The 12865-nt window shown below is 40.3% G+C and overlaps 1 protein-coding gene across 2 annotated transcripts in view; it reads left to right on the plus strand.

Moving 5' to 3' along the window:
• The window catches only part of snx2 (sorting nexin 2), a 26578-nt gene that overhangs the window by 8016 nt on the left and 5697 nt on the right, over positions 1–12865 (plus strand). For both annotated transcript variants that reach the window (XM_008419494.1, XM_008419495.2), the window contains exons 2-12: positions 1291–1390; positions 2526–2686; positions 2809–2875; positions 3778–3821; positions 4159–4300; positions 4585–4663; positions 6382–6457; positions 9005–9118; positions 9512–9605; positions 10246–10451; positions 11357–11500. In XM_008419494.1, coding sequence (XP_008417716.1) covers positions 1291–1390; positions 2526–2686; positions 2809–2875; positions 3778–3821; positions 4159–4300; positions 4585–4663; positions 6382–6457; positions 9005–9118; positions 9512–9605; positions 10246–10451; positions 11357–11500 — 1227 coding nt within the window. The remainder of the gene's footprint in view (positions 1–1290; positions 1391–2525; positions 2687–2808; positions 2876–3777; positions 3822–4158; positions 4301–4584; positions 4664–6381; positions 6458–9004; positions 9119–9511; positions 9606–10245; positions 10452–11356; positions 11501–12865) is intronic.

A 12865-nucleotide genomic window follows, 5' to 3' on the forward strand; every position in this document is an offset into this window, starting at 1 on the left:
AGCAATGTAACGTGATCCTCTGATTGGCTCAGCAATGTAACGTGATCCTCTGATTGGCTAAGCAATGTAACGTGATCCTCTGATTGGCTAAGCAATGTAACGTGATCCGCTGCAGCAAGTGATGGCAAAGCGGGGCGTCATCACGACTTTACATAAGTGTGTCTTTACCTCCGCGGTCGGCAGAGGCTCCGCCGAACCCCTGGGGTTCATTCGAATCCAGGTTAAGAACCACTGAACTAGACTGAAATTAAGGAGTTGGGACTGAGAGAGAATCTAAACTTTATCCTGCCTACAAAATAAAGGCCTTCAGAACCTCTGAATTACTGATATGCCTTTGTTAACCAAACGTTAAAGATAATTTAGCCTGTGGGTGTTTTAACTGTGTTTTAGCAGTGGCACTGATGTGAGAACATATATCTATGTGAACAAACAATAATTTATGATGTAACAGACGCTCACCTGGGATCTGTGACGTTCTGAACTCTGCCTGCTCTGAGCCACATGCGCTTTTCTTTCCTGCTCCTTTAGGAGGAGACCACAAAACAGATCAACCAGACGTATTCAAAGGATCTCCATCATATTTCTGCCATTTAATGTTCATAAACTACTATCTTGTTTTGAAAACCTTGCTACCTCACCAATTTAGTAAAGAAACATTATGACTACGTTGAGTCGTTAACTGCATTTCTTTTTGTTGTCTGGACTTCAACAAGGATCCATCAGCTACTTGAGAACAAACAGACTCTTTGACATGGAGGAGTAATAGTAATACTACACTGTTAACCACCATTTCATTTGTTTTCTTCTTCTTGTATCTGTGGTTATTGATCATTTCCCCAATAATTACAGTCATGAACTAAACCATTTTCCCCCAGCAACAGTAAAACTTTCCTCCTTTAGGGAAATGACAGAAAATTAAAATTAAATGAAACTTCCTGTTCAGATGAAAGCTTAGAAATCTGTGAGATGATTAGAGTAAATGTTGATCAGTCCTAATCTCATCAGTTTGATAAAACTTTAAAAAAGGGTTTTACATTTTTTCATAAAGAATTTAACTAGTTCTGAAAATCCCATCATGAACATCTTTACCTTTATTTTCGTCCACATCAGCTGAGTAAAAGAAACTAACCCAAGCTAGAATCTGGTTTATGGGATGTTGGATTATTTCAGAGATCCTGGATGCTTGTTTGGGTTTCAGTTTGTATTTGTTCATCTCTGACGTAAAGAACCCAACATGCTCTGTTTATTTGGTTTTTAAGTCGCTTTAAGTCTCTGTTTCTGTGTGTTTAGTCACAACCAGCCAGTCTGTCTGCGGTGGACATCAGCACCAACGCAAATGGACCCAAGCAGGACTCATTTTTTGATGATGACAACGAGGATCTGTTTGCAGGTATGAACACACACAGAATAATAATAACAAAGGTTATTTTACTTTAATTTATACTTTACTCAAGTGTCTCAAGTGTTTTCAGTGGTGGTTATTGACCTAGAGACAGCAGAAGAAGTTCTCTGAGGGAAACTGAGTGAAAAGATCTGCTGTGGCGCCCCCTCAAGGCAGCTGCACAAAATATTTAACTTTTTTAGGGTTTTTTTTTCCACTTTGAAAGTCTTTCCATCAAAATTGAAGAGTAAATTATTCTTAAGTAAAATTACATGTAGTTTCTGTATTTGGAACTTACATTATAAATTATTACCTATATTTTAATGTTTTTTGTTAATATAATATTTTAACACATTGTTGTTGTAATGGTGTGTTTGTTCAAGGTTATGATACCATCTGAATTTTATCTTATTTCTTACTCAGATAATAAAAAGTGCACAGTTTTTGGTATATTTCCAACTGCATGAAATGAGCCATGTTGTAAATGAGAGTTTTTCTTTTAAATATGGAAATTACCAAGTAGTCTAATAGAGGGGCCACTATGGAGACAAGAATGTTATGGTGAAGATTATCTGGAAAATCTTTTTAGCAAGGTTCCAACTCATAAACTTATTTACTCTTTTGAATCATATTTGTGTTTAAGGAATTTCATATGAACTGCTTCTTAACTAATTAATTTTTTGTTTTTAATCACATGTTTCAAATAATCTGCTTTTATACCCTTTTGCCAATATGTAGTTGTTTTTGCTGATATAGCTTTAAACCTAAACTATGACTTTGGGATATTTGTGTTTGTTAAAGTGGTTTTGAAGGGTATTTCAGATGTTTAGAGTGTGCTGACCTTCAGCATTTTTTTTGTATTGTCTGTTAGTGAGATGTTTGTTCTCTCAGACTTTTCATTCTAGAGTCCCTGACTGGCCTTTGGTGATATTTTAATCTGTGCAAAATAACAAAAGAACATCTGTTAAAAAAAAAACAAAACATGGAGGACATTTTTGACCCCATAAAGCAGTCGATACCCAGGGGTTCCATTGAGACATGACGGCATGTATGTGTGTGTGTGTGTGTGTGTGTGTGTGTGTGTGTGTGTGTGTGTGTGTGTGTGTGTGTGTGTGTGTGTGTGTGTGTGTGTGTGTGTGTGTAGAGGCTACAGAGGAGGTGTCATTGGACAGTCCAGAGAGAGACGTTTTGCTGTCTGACGGCCCGTCGCCCGCCATCACTCCCATCACGCCCCCCACCTCAGTGATAACTCCTCGCATCGGCCACACACATGATGACATGTTCACACACTCCTCATTTGACGAAGTAATCACACACACACACACGTGCTCACACACACACACGGTGTTTTACTATAAATATGAAATGTTAAAAAGAATGATGTTTCATAGAAAAAACTGAAAGTACTTTGTTTCTGTTTCTTGTAGATTGAAGAGGAAGAAGGTGGAGATTCATTTGACATCCACATATCAGTGTCAGATCCTGAGAAAATTGGTGGGTCATCGCTGATAAACGTCCCTGTTGCCCTGAAATAACTCGGCATGTCCCAACATTAAAAGAGGTGAAACAAAAAGTTGGGCATAACAAGAATGAGATGATATTTTTCCCAAAATAGAGGGCAAAGCTGAATCTGCTTCATCAAACTTACTAATTGACACAGTGGAGCCCCCTGGAGGTTATACTTGTCACTGCAGCTACAGTATATTTTTAACAGAGCAGCAATAACTTCTTTGTTTTTAACTGAAGACATGTTTGTTCTGATCAGACAGCAACTTTTTTAACAGTGTGTCCTTTTATCCTTACAAAGTCTTAAATGTATGTATCTAAAATTAATGCCTTAAAATATCTTACTCATGAAAATTTAAGGTTGTCTTAAATATATTAATCAAATTTATTGGATTTTGTTGTAACATGCCTATTTAATCTCATATAATCATGTAATTTATTTTTTTAATTGTGGGAATTTGTTGTCAAATTTTGAGTCGCGCACACAGATAGTGTTTTGTGACTAGTTACTAGATGCTAATATATCCTTGCTAGCTAGCTTTTTTGTGTGTGCGGTGTGTTAGTTCAAATCTATGATAGACACAGTACATTTCTGTCATGAAACACGTGTTAAATTTCATTCATAAAAGCCTTAAGATGTGTTAAATTAGAGTTGGTAGAACCTGCACGAGCCTTGTTTTTATAGTTAACTAATTCTCAACTTGGTCCTCAGTTCCTGTGTTTAAACATTAAATCAACAGCAGTAAATAAACAGTTAATAACCAGTCCAACCAGCTAACTAAACTGCATTCTTCCTTCAATAATCAGTTATTCTATTTATCAGAGTTTCTGTTTTAAAACATCGTGTCATGAAACAAGCAGAGCAGTTCAAACTGGTATCTGTGTTTCAGGTGACGGTATGAACGCATACATGGCCTACAAGGTGACAACGAAGGTGAGTTCCATCAAGCTGAGTTTTTATCTTTCATCCAGGTCAAATCAGAGCCTAGGTGCAGAAGAATACTCCTTGATGACTTATTTTTACCTACTAATGTTCTATTTTTAGCCCTGCATCACTCTGTTAGACAACAGTTTATTTTAGGAAAGCATTGGTCTATAAAAGGTGCATTTTGATTGCTTCTATGTGGAAATCCTCACTGCTTAGAGTTAGTATGTGGTGACAGTTTCCAGACCTCCATGATGTTCTCTGGTTGGTTCCTTCACAGAACCAACTGCTGGAGCTTCCTAAATTATTTTAAAAGCTTTTAAGTCTTTATGTCTGTCTCTTTCAGTCCTCCATGTCTCTGTTTAAGCAGAGAGACTTTGCAGTTAAAAGGCGTTTCAGTGATTTTCTGGGTCTGCACAGTAAACTGGCCTCCAAGTACCTGCACATAGGCTACATCGTTCCTCCTGCACCAGAGAAAAGCATTGTGGGTAAGTTGAACTAGAACCATGACAGTTCTGGGCTTTCAGTGACAGAGATTATCAGGTTATGACCTGCTTTAACAGTCTGATGGGTTTGCATCATCATCTTCTGCTGAAACTGAAGAAAACCCGTGGAGAATTTTTGATTTCTTACCAGCAGTTCTCAATAATTTATCTCAAAGCAAATTATTAGATATTCAGGATGTCAGGAAGAGGAATTCAAGCTTAAAGTCTTTAAAATTTTCTCTAAAATAAATATTTTAAGTATCTTAAATATTTGTTCTCTTCTGCAGGGATGACCAAAGTGAAAGTTGGGAAGGAGGATCAGTCATCCAACGAGTTTGTGGAGAAAAGGAGGTCCGCACTAGAGAGGTACGAAGAAGATAAAGAAACACAAATGTAGTTAATTATAAAAACGTTTTTGACTTAAATAAGTGTTACTCGTTTTTAAAGTAATATTTGCTGCTTAATGTACATTTATTTTAATAATTTGGTTATAAAGTAATGAAGAAGCTTCAGAAGCTGAACATATACTTGGAGTCATACTCCTGATATTTACTCAGTTTTACTTAATAAAGCTGCACAACGCTGACTTTGAAATATATAGTGCAAAGAATTACGGTATAAAAAATAGAGATGCACTATGAACATTTTGTTCAGTTAATGTTAGCGTTGTTTTTTTTAACTGCTACTAGCATTAACTAGACCAGCAGTTCTAAGAAGCTATCTAGAGATCATTTTGGTGAGCTCTGCTACGTGCCAACCACAAGTACTTATGGTACTTATGGTACCACAAGTACTTATGGTACTTGTGGTACCATAAGTACTTATAGAAAAATTATCAGATGATCATCTAACTACTATTAATTTTGTTAGCAGTTGTTATTCAGGTGCTAACCACTATTGTTATAGTTAATACTGATTCTGTTAGCAGCATTTAGCTGCTAAATGCTGCTAACAGCAGCATTTAGCTGCTGTTAGCAGCTAAATGCTACCAGGAGTTAGCTGCTAACTCCTGGTAATTTGCTAACAGATGCTAGTTGTGGACATTGGCAGTTCAGAAACAGCCAATCATTTGATTTAAAATGAGCACTTTAGACAAAATCTACCTACTGGTTTACACCTGACCGTTATTTATGCTAGCAGTGTTTTGTTAGTTGCTAATTGCGTTAATTACCTTAGCATTGCAAGCAGTGCTAAGCAGCTAACTGCAGCTAATTTTGGTGCTGCTACATCCTAGCCACACATACTTCTGATAAATAATTTTGTTAGTAGTTGTTTAGGTGCTAAATGACATTATTATGGACTATGTTATTTTTTCAGCAGTAATTAACTGCTAAGAAAATTAGCAATTTTAACAAATCTAGAAGTGATCAGCAGCCAATCACTAATTTTCATTTTGTTAGCCTTGAAATCAGACATAGCTGATATTATAAATTAAACCATTTTATTTATAGTTAAACAGAGAACATGAAAACCTTTTTCTAGGCTAAAACCAGTTTTAGCCTAAACTGTCTAAAAGGTGAAAAATGCTGCCTTTCTCTCATTGTGTGTCCGCGTATTAAAGTTCAAAGAGATCAGAACAGTAAAGGCTGAAAGGTTAAACTACAAATATTAGATACATCATTATCACAACACACATCCTGTGTTTGTATGTAGAATACTGAGGAGGCTGGAGGGTGAGGAGACGGGTCGGGGTTGACATTCTGCTGCCCTTTATTGATGCCGTTTGACTGGCAGGAAGGTCAGCCGGCGACAGCTGATGGAGCTCAGAGTGGCAGAACTACATGCTGATGGACAAACACTCAGAAACGCCTAATGAGGACAAAAATCCTCACTCTGGAAATTTAGGAAACACATTTTTCTTTTTTGTCATAAACTGTGAATGTTTATGATTTAGTGACCTCGTTTGCTTCTCATTACTGGCTTCCCAGCTCCACATGGATTTTCACGCAGCTGAAAATGGCTAAAAAGTGAAGTTAGATGTTTGGCAGCAGCGGAGCACGTCAAACAGGAAGCATTAACAACCCAGATGTGGTCGAACAAACGCTGCTCTTCCTCTTCTGATTGGGATTTCCTCCCTGCTGCAGGTATCTGATGAGAACGGTCAAACATCCCATCCTGCTGAAGGATCCTGACGTCCTGCAGTTCCTGGAGAGCACCGAGGTAAATCAGCCGCTTTAACCAGGAGCTGCTCATTATCTCCACATTTCTGCCTCATCTGGAGCCCCTTTTAATAAAAAAGACAAAGAGCAGCATCAATACTTAGAAACTGCTGCTGGTTGTGCTTCACTGCAGAAAATCAACACCTGCAAACTGCTGGTGTCTGAGCTCCAAATTGGAAGTTTGTTGCTTTAGCTCCAAATTGAAAAGCACACATTTTGTTTGATTTTACCCAAAACCATCTTTACTTGGTTATAAAATGTCTTTCATTTGTACTCCTGTCCTCCTAAAGAGGGAAAACTGTCCCCAGGAAGCTGAATTACTGCCAATTCCAGACAAGAAATGGGTAATAAAAATCCGTCAATGATTCCAGGAGGGTTCAAGGTGTTTGGTTCATCATTTCAGGACCTTTGAAAACAAACAAACAGAAATGCTGTCGAATCCTGGGGTCAGACTTTAGATTTTCTCTGGTTGTCCGATGAAAATAATATTAACTGGCCAGTTTTTTCTCCCAACTCATTGTAATCTTTATTATTTAAAGAAACCACCATTTTATTTCTATTTTTGGGTTTTAAAATAAAGGAAATCATGAAACTTTAGCAAAAAAAAGGTAGATACATTTTCTTCAATGGGGCGTTACTTCTGAAATGTAAAAAAACCAAGTAAAATATACTCCTGGTACTTTTAGTACCATTCTGTCCAGTTTTATGAAAAAACTTCTAAGACCAACATTTGTTACTTTGTTTAAAAGGATTAATATTATCTTTTGTAATTTGTAGCCAGACTTATTTGGAGCCGTCGTAGAAGATCCAGACCTGCAGGTTGCAGATTTCTGGTGAACATCTTTTGCTTTTCAGTTTATTTCTCTTACATTTAAAGGGTAACCAGCGCCCCTGTGATAGCGTAGCCCTGCTCCCTGACGAATTTAGAAAAAAAAAACAAAGTGGGCGGAGCCAAGAGACACTGGGGGCGTGGCCACATGTGATCAGGACAAAGGAAGCAACGCTGCCAACTTAATGACTTTGTTGCTATTTTTAGCAACTTTTCAGACTTTAAAAAAAATGAAAGAATGAACGTTGTTATTTCTTATTGTTGGAGACTGTCATGGATACATGAAGTGGACATTAACTATGCTGTGCTGCTAGAACCAATGGGAAAATTCACCTGCAGTAGCCACTGTTCAACCCACAGAGGGCAGCACTGAGATGGTTTTAGGCTAAATGTACCAGAGTTAAGAAAATGTACACAAAAACTTAAAACTAATTCCTCAGAAACATAAAGATGGAAACATAAAGATGAGTGAGTATGCTTTGTTTGGGGATTAGTTACACTTTCATGAATTACACTAAATCTAACCCATAATGATCAGATTAGTGGTTATAATCTGAATATTATGTCTGTGCAGTTTCTACACACACATTTCTACACTCATGCTCAATTTTTGAACGTCCTATTCTCTCTCTGATGTTTCTAATTGAATTTGGGTCACTGTGACAGATGATTGATTACAGTCCGTTTTCAACCCGACTCAAAGCTGTTGGATAATATTTGAGTCATAAAACTAAATTTCCCTGCCCTAGAGTTATGGGTATTAGAATTAGGAAATGAGTTTCAGTGGCTGCTTGAAGCCTGAGCGGTGCCAAACGTCCCGTAGCCGCTGGTTTTATTTTACACCTGATGATTTAGGTGTAAAAAGTACTAAAACCTCCACCTGCTGTGTAGAAAAGTCACCAATCACCAGTAAATGAATTCATTCTGTCATTTATTTTGTTTCTGTCAGGGAAATCACTTCGTAAAGCTTTTTATCTTCAGCAAATATAAACATTTTCACCCAATCCAGTAAAATTTGACTCCAATATTTGTTGAGTTTAACTTTTTCCCGGACACACAGATAAATAACACTTCTCTCTGAAAAAAGGCTGAAAACTCGGATGTCTTTGTTTCGTTTTTCCCCCAACAAGGTCAAACCAGAGGTCCTCTGGAAACTAGCGCAGGCTTTAAGACGTTTCTTCCATTTATTTCCACTCACACTTAATCGTCTGCAGCGCGTCGTCCTGTCGCCTCCGACCGATCCGCCCTGGTTCCCGTCCACCCGACGCCTAACTGCGGCCGGGATTGTTCTGGCTCCGATAAATGGCTCCGTGTCACAGATCTATCAGACGAATCGCCGGGAAGCTGAGCGCGGCGCTCCGTCCGGTCCGGTTAATGAAACACGAGCGGACGAGATGCAATTTAGAGCTACTCCACCCCCGACCCTCCCTCACCGAGGGCCCCGGGGACGCAGCCGTCCCCTCAGCGCCGCCGCCGCTCCGGATAAATGAGGTCTGAGCGGCCGGAAGGGGAGAAGGTAAAACTTTCCCAAAATGAAGAGAAATGAGCCTGTTTCCCACCTGGTCCGATTGGTTCTGCTAAAGTAGCTCCGCACATAAAGTGGCTGATTTAGGAAAACATCAGCAGCGTTCCAACCAGAGCAGAGAGACGAATGGGAATGATAATTAAATAAAAAATAAGAGCCACAGAAAACGGATTAAGTTTCAGTTTGTGTTGCAGCTGCCGCGCGCCGTCAACACCCAGGCTCTGAGCAGCGCCGGGATCCTGCGGATGGTCAACAAGGCCGCCGACGCCGTCAACAAGATGACCATCAAGATGAACGAGTCGGACGCCGTGAGTGGAAGAAACCAGAGCGATGAACAGAGAGAGGGGAAGGAGAGTAAATAAGGAAGTTAAAGGAGAGATGGAAACGACAAAGAAGTTAGAGAGAGAGAGAGAGAGAGAGGAGGGAAAGTTGCTGGGAAACAGGAAGGAATAAGATGGGAAAAGAAAAAAGTAAGTTGTGACAAATGAAGAAAGATGGAAGGAATATAAAGAAGTGATGAGACGAAAAGGAAGAGGGACAGAGGAGGCGGCAAAAAACTAAGATAGATGGAAGAATAGAGGAGGAGAATCTAAACGATACAGAGGAAATATTAAAGAAGAAACGAGATGAATGAAGGATTTAGTTTTAAAAAGTGGAGAAAATTTCAGCCGTTCTTCAGATTCTGTTTGTTTTCCCATCAGTGGTTCGAGGAAAAGCAGCAGCACTTTGAGAATCTGGACCTGCAGCTCAAGAAACTTCACGCCAGCGTGGAGTCGCTCGTCTGTCACAGGAAAGGTACACTTCCTGTTACCAAAATAAAAGCATATCAACTAGTTTGGCTTTTATACGTCTAAAATGTCAATTTAACTTAAATCTAGTTAGATTTGTTGTGATTTTGATGATGCTTGTCTTAAAAATTAGGATATGACCTGGTAGCTTCCTTGAGTTTATGAAATAAATCAAAGTCTAGTTTTATCTGTAATTGGTTGAAACACAAAACAAAATTAAAAAAAATCCAAGCAATCAGTTGATGGAAATTAACCAAATCATGGAATCTACACTGGATTAAGAAAAGTGAGTCACGATGATGAAACGGTAAAATTGAATTAATTGGCAGACGGCATCCCTATGCAGAACCTGCTGTTGGCAGAGCTCTGGTCATTTCATGGACTTCCCTTTCTGTTGGTGTTTTCACAGCCTTCTGACCATAAGACAGAACATTTAATAATGTTAGGACATTTATTAAGGCTGAAGGTGGTTTAATGATAATAATCTTTACCTTGAAAATTTCAAGAAGTTCTAAGAGTTTTCCTAAAACGACGTCATTAGCAGCTATTTTAAGTATAAGGACTCTACGATCCGACAGCTCAGAAGATCGATGGATCCTCCCGACGTACGGATCAGACGTTTAAGTTCTTCATCTTCTCGCCTCCAGAGCTGTCCGTAAACACGGCGCAGTTCGCCAAGTCGGCGGCCATGTTGGGGAACAGCGAGGACCACACGGCCCTGTCCAGAGCTCTGTCCCAGCTGGCCGAGGTGGAGGAGAAGATCGACCAGCTGCACCAGGACCAGGCCAACGCCGACCTGTACCTGTTCTCCGAGCTACTGGGCGACTACGTCCGGCTGATCGGCGCCGTCAAGGTACGACCGCAGAGACAGGAAAATCTAAATATTTACTTTGGTTCTTTATGTTTTTACATCAAACAGATGTCTTGGTCCTGACTCAAAAACTATTATCTGTGATCTTCCTGATCTCCATTCTTGAGGTTTAGCCAATCAGAGCCAAGGACAATAAATGGCGCTTCTAGAGTAGCCATTTTGCAAACACCATCTGATAGCTAGTCAATTAGCATGGCGTCCAGATATTTCAGCTTTTAAGGCTGCATTTTCTTTTGAATAATTTAGATATGTTGTACAAAGGCTGCACAGTGGCGCAGTTGGTAGAGCTGTTGCCTTGCAGCAAGAAGGTTCTGGGTTCAATTCCCGGTCTTTCTGCATGGAGTCTCCATGTTCTCCCTGTGTATGGTGGGTTTTCTCCAGGTACTCCGGTTTCCTCACACAGTCCAAAAACATGACTGTCAGGTTAATTGGCCTCTTCAAATTGCCCCTAGGTGTGAGTGTGTGTGTGCATGGTTGTGTCTCCTGTGTGTCTCTGTGTTGCCCTGCGACAGACTGGCGACCTGTCCAGGTGACCCCGCCTCTCGCCCGAAACGTTAGCTGGAGAGGCAGCATCTCCTGACCCACTGAGGGACAAGGGTGCAAGAAAATAGATGGATGGAGATATGTTGTACATAAAACATCTGGTGCCACATAAATTATCCGCTAATAATTTGGATAAAAATCCACAACTAGACGGAGGGTCACTGTAGTTTTGGGCAGACGAAAAAGTTCACAACATGGAAATATTTCCTCCCAAATGTCCAGTTTGATCCAGATTTGGATCCTTGGAATGATGACATGAAAATCCTAGTAAAACCTGAGAGGAAAGTGCTATATATTTTTATTTCTGTGACTTTTATTGTGAAAGTGAGCGTGTTTTTGTCCAGGGGGTGTTTGACCACCGCATGAAGACGTGGCAGAAGTGGCAGGACAGCCAGATGCTGCTGCAGAAGAAACGGGAAGCTGAAGCCAAACTGCAGTTCACCAACAAACCGGACAAACTGCAGCAGGCCAAAGACGAGATCAAAGAGGTGAGGGAGTCCAGAACCGAGCGGGTCGCCGGGCAGAACAGGGCTGTGGTTCATCTGGTCGGGTTCTACTGGTACCGTCCTGAAACGGATCAGAGAAAGATTCACTTCTTCTCGTTTTCATCCCTGCTGGGGCTTCCTGAAACAACCTGGTAATCACCATGGCAACCTTTGTTTCAGCATCTTCTGACATTACTCAGCAGATTTTCTATGATTTTAATTTTTAACAGGAAGTTGAGATTTTGTGGATTTTCAGATTTTTACAGCTCATAATTATAATACTCATAATTCAACCAATGATTCTCAGATTCATATCAGGAATCATCAGATTTGATCCAAAACATTAATATGACTTCAAGTCAGAAGAAACATGAGCCTGGCAGGGTGTGAATACTTTTGGGCTTGAATATAATTTTAAAAACTATTTAATCGACAAATCGCTCTGTTGATTTAATTAAATCTAAACCAGAAAACGCCAGAAGGCGTCAACATTCTCACTCTGGGTCGTTTCGTTTTCATCAGGTTGCTCATGTGGCTAATTTTCTCACAGAAATCAAACCTCAGGCTGCAACAGGAAGCTGAGTGTTTTCCTTTAACCCCAGATGACAGAGTCTGGAGCGCCCCCTGGCGGTGGAAAGCAGCATTACATTTAATTATCATTGGTGCAGGTTTCTCCCCAAGGCTTTTTATTTTGCTCTAAGCTGTTTATTTTCTGAAAAGAGGCAGAATGTTGATCTGATCTGAAGAGTGAAGAAATGAAACCTGTGATTAAAGCTGATGCAGAATCAATGGATGCACATTTTAGTAAAATCTGAATTTAGAAGCTGCTTTGATGGAACATCATCATCATCATTGTTTCCTCGGACTCTGCAGCGTTTTGCTCCGATCAGCTGAATCCTTTCCCAGTGAAACAAAGCGGATCCCGTCCGGCAGCCGGGAGAAACTCGGCTCAGTCATCCGAAAACTTCCTTTCCTTCCCGTCTGCAGACTTCAGCCCAACTCACAACGACAAACAGGAGAGTCGAAAAGTACTTTAATAGAGCTTCTGTTGAAGCCGTCACCACACAAATTCACCCGTCAGAACCCACACACACACACACACACACACACACAGCGAGGTCGGGGGTCGGAGCATCAGGGGGGGGCTGTCTGTCAGAGGCTGCAGGCGCAGCGATCGCAGTAGAGTTACAACCCACATTTATTTGGAGTTTCCTGTCAGCAGTCGGGCTTCGGCTCTGACAGCAGAAAACACACAGCAGCTTTTTCTGACGGGAAAACGAGTTTTCCTCATTTTCCTCACCGCTGCAGCTGGAAACCTGCAGCTGATCCAAACCGGACCTACAGGGAAACCTGGGAGCAGAACCTGGA

Source organism: Poecilia reticulata, linkage group LG9 (genome assembly GCF_000633615.1).
Source record: "Poecilia reticulata strain Guanapo linkage group LG9, Guppy_female_1.0+MT, whole genome shotgun sequence".
In the NCBI taxonomy this organism is placed as follows: Eukaryota; Metazoa; Chordata; class Actinopteri; order Cyprinodontiformes; family Poeciliidae; genus Poecilia; species Poecilia reticulata.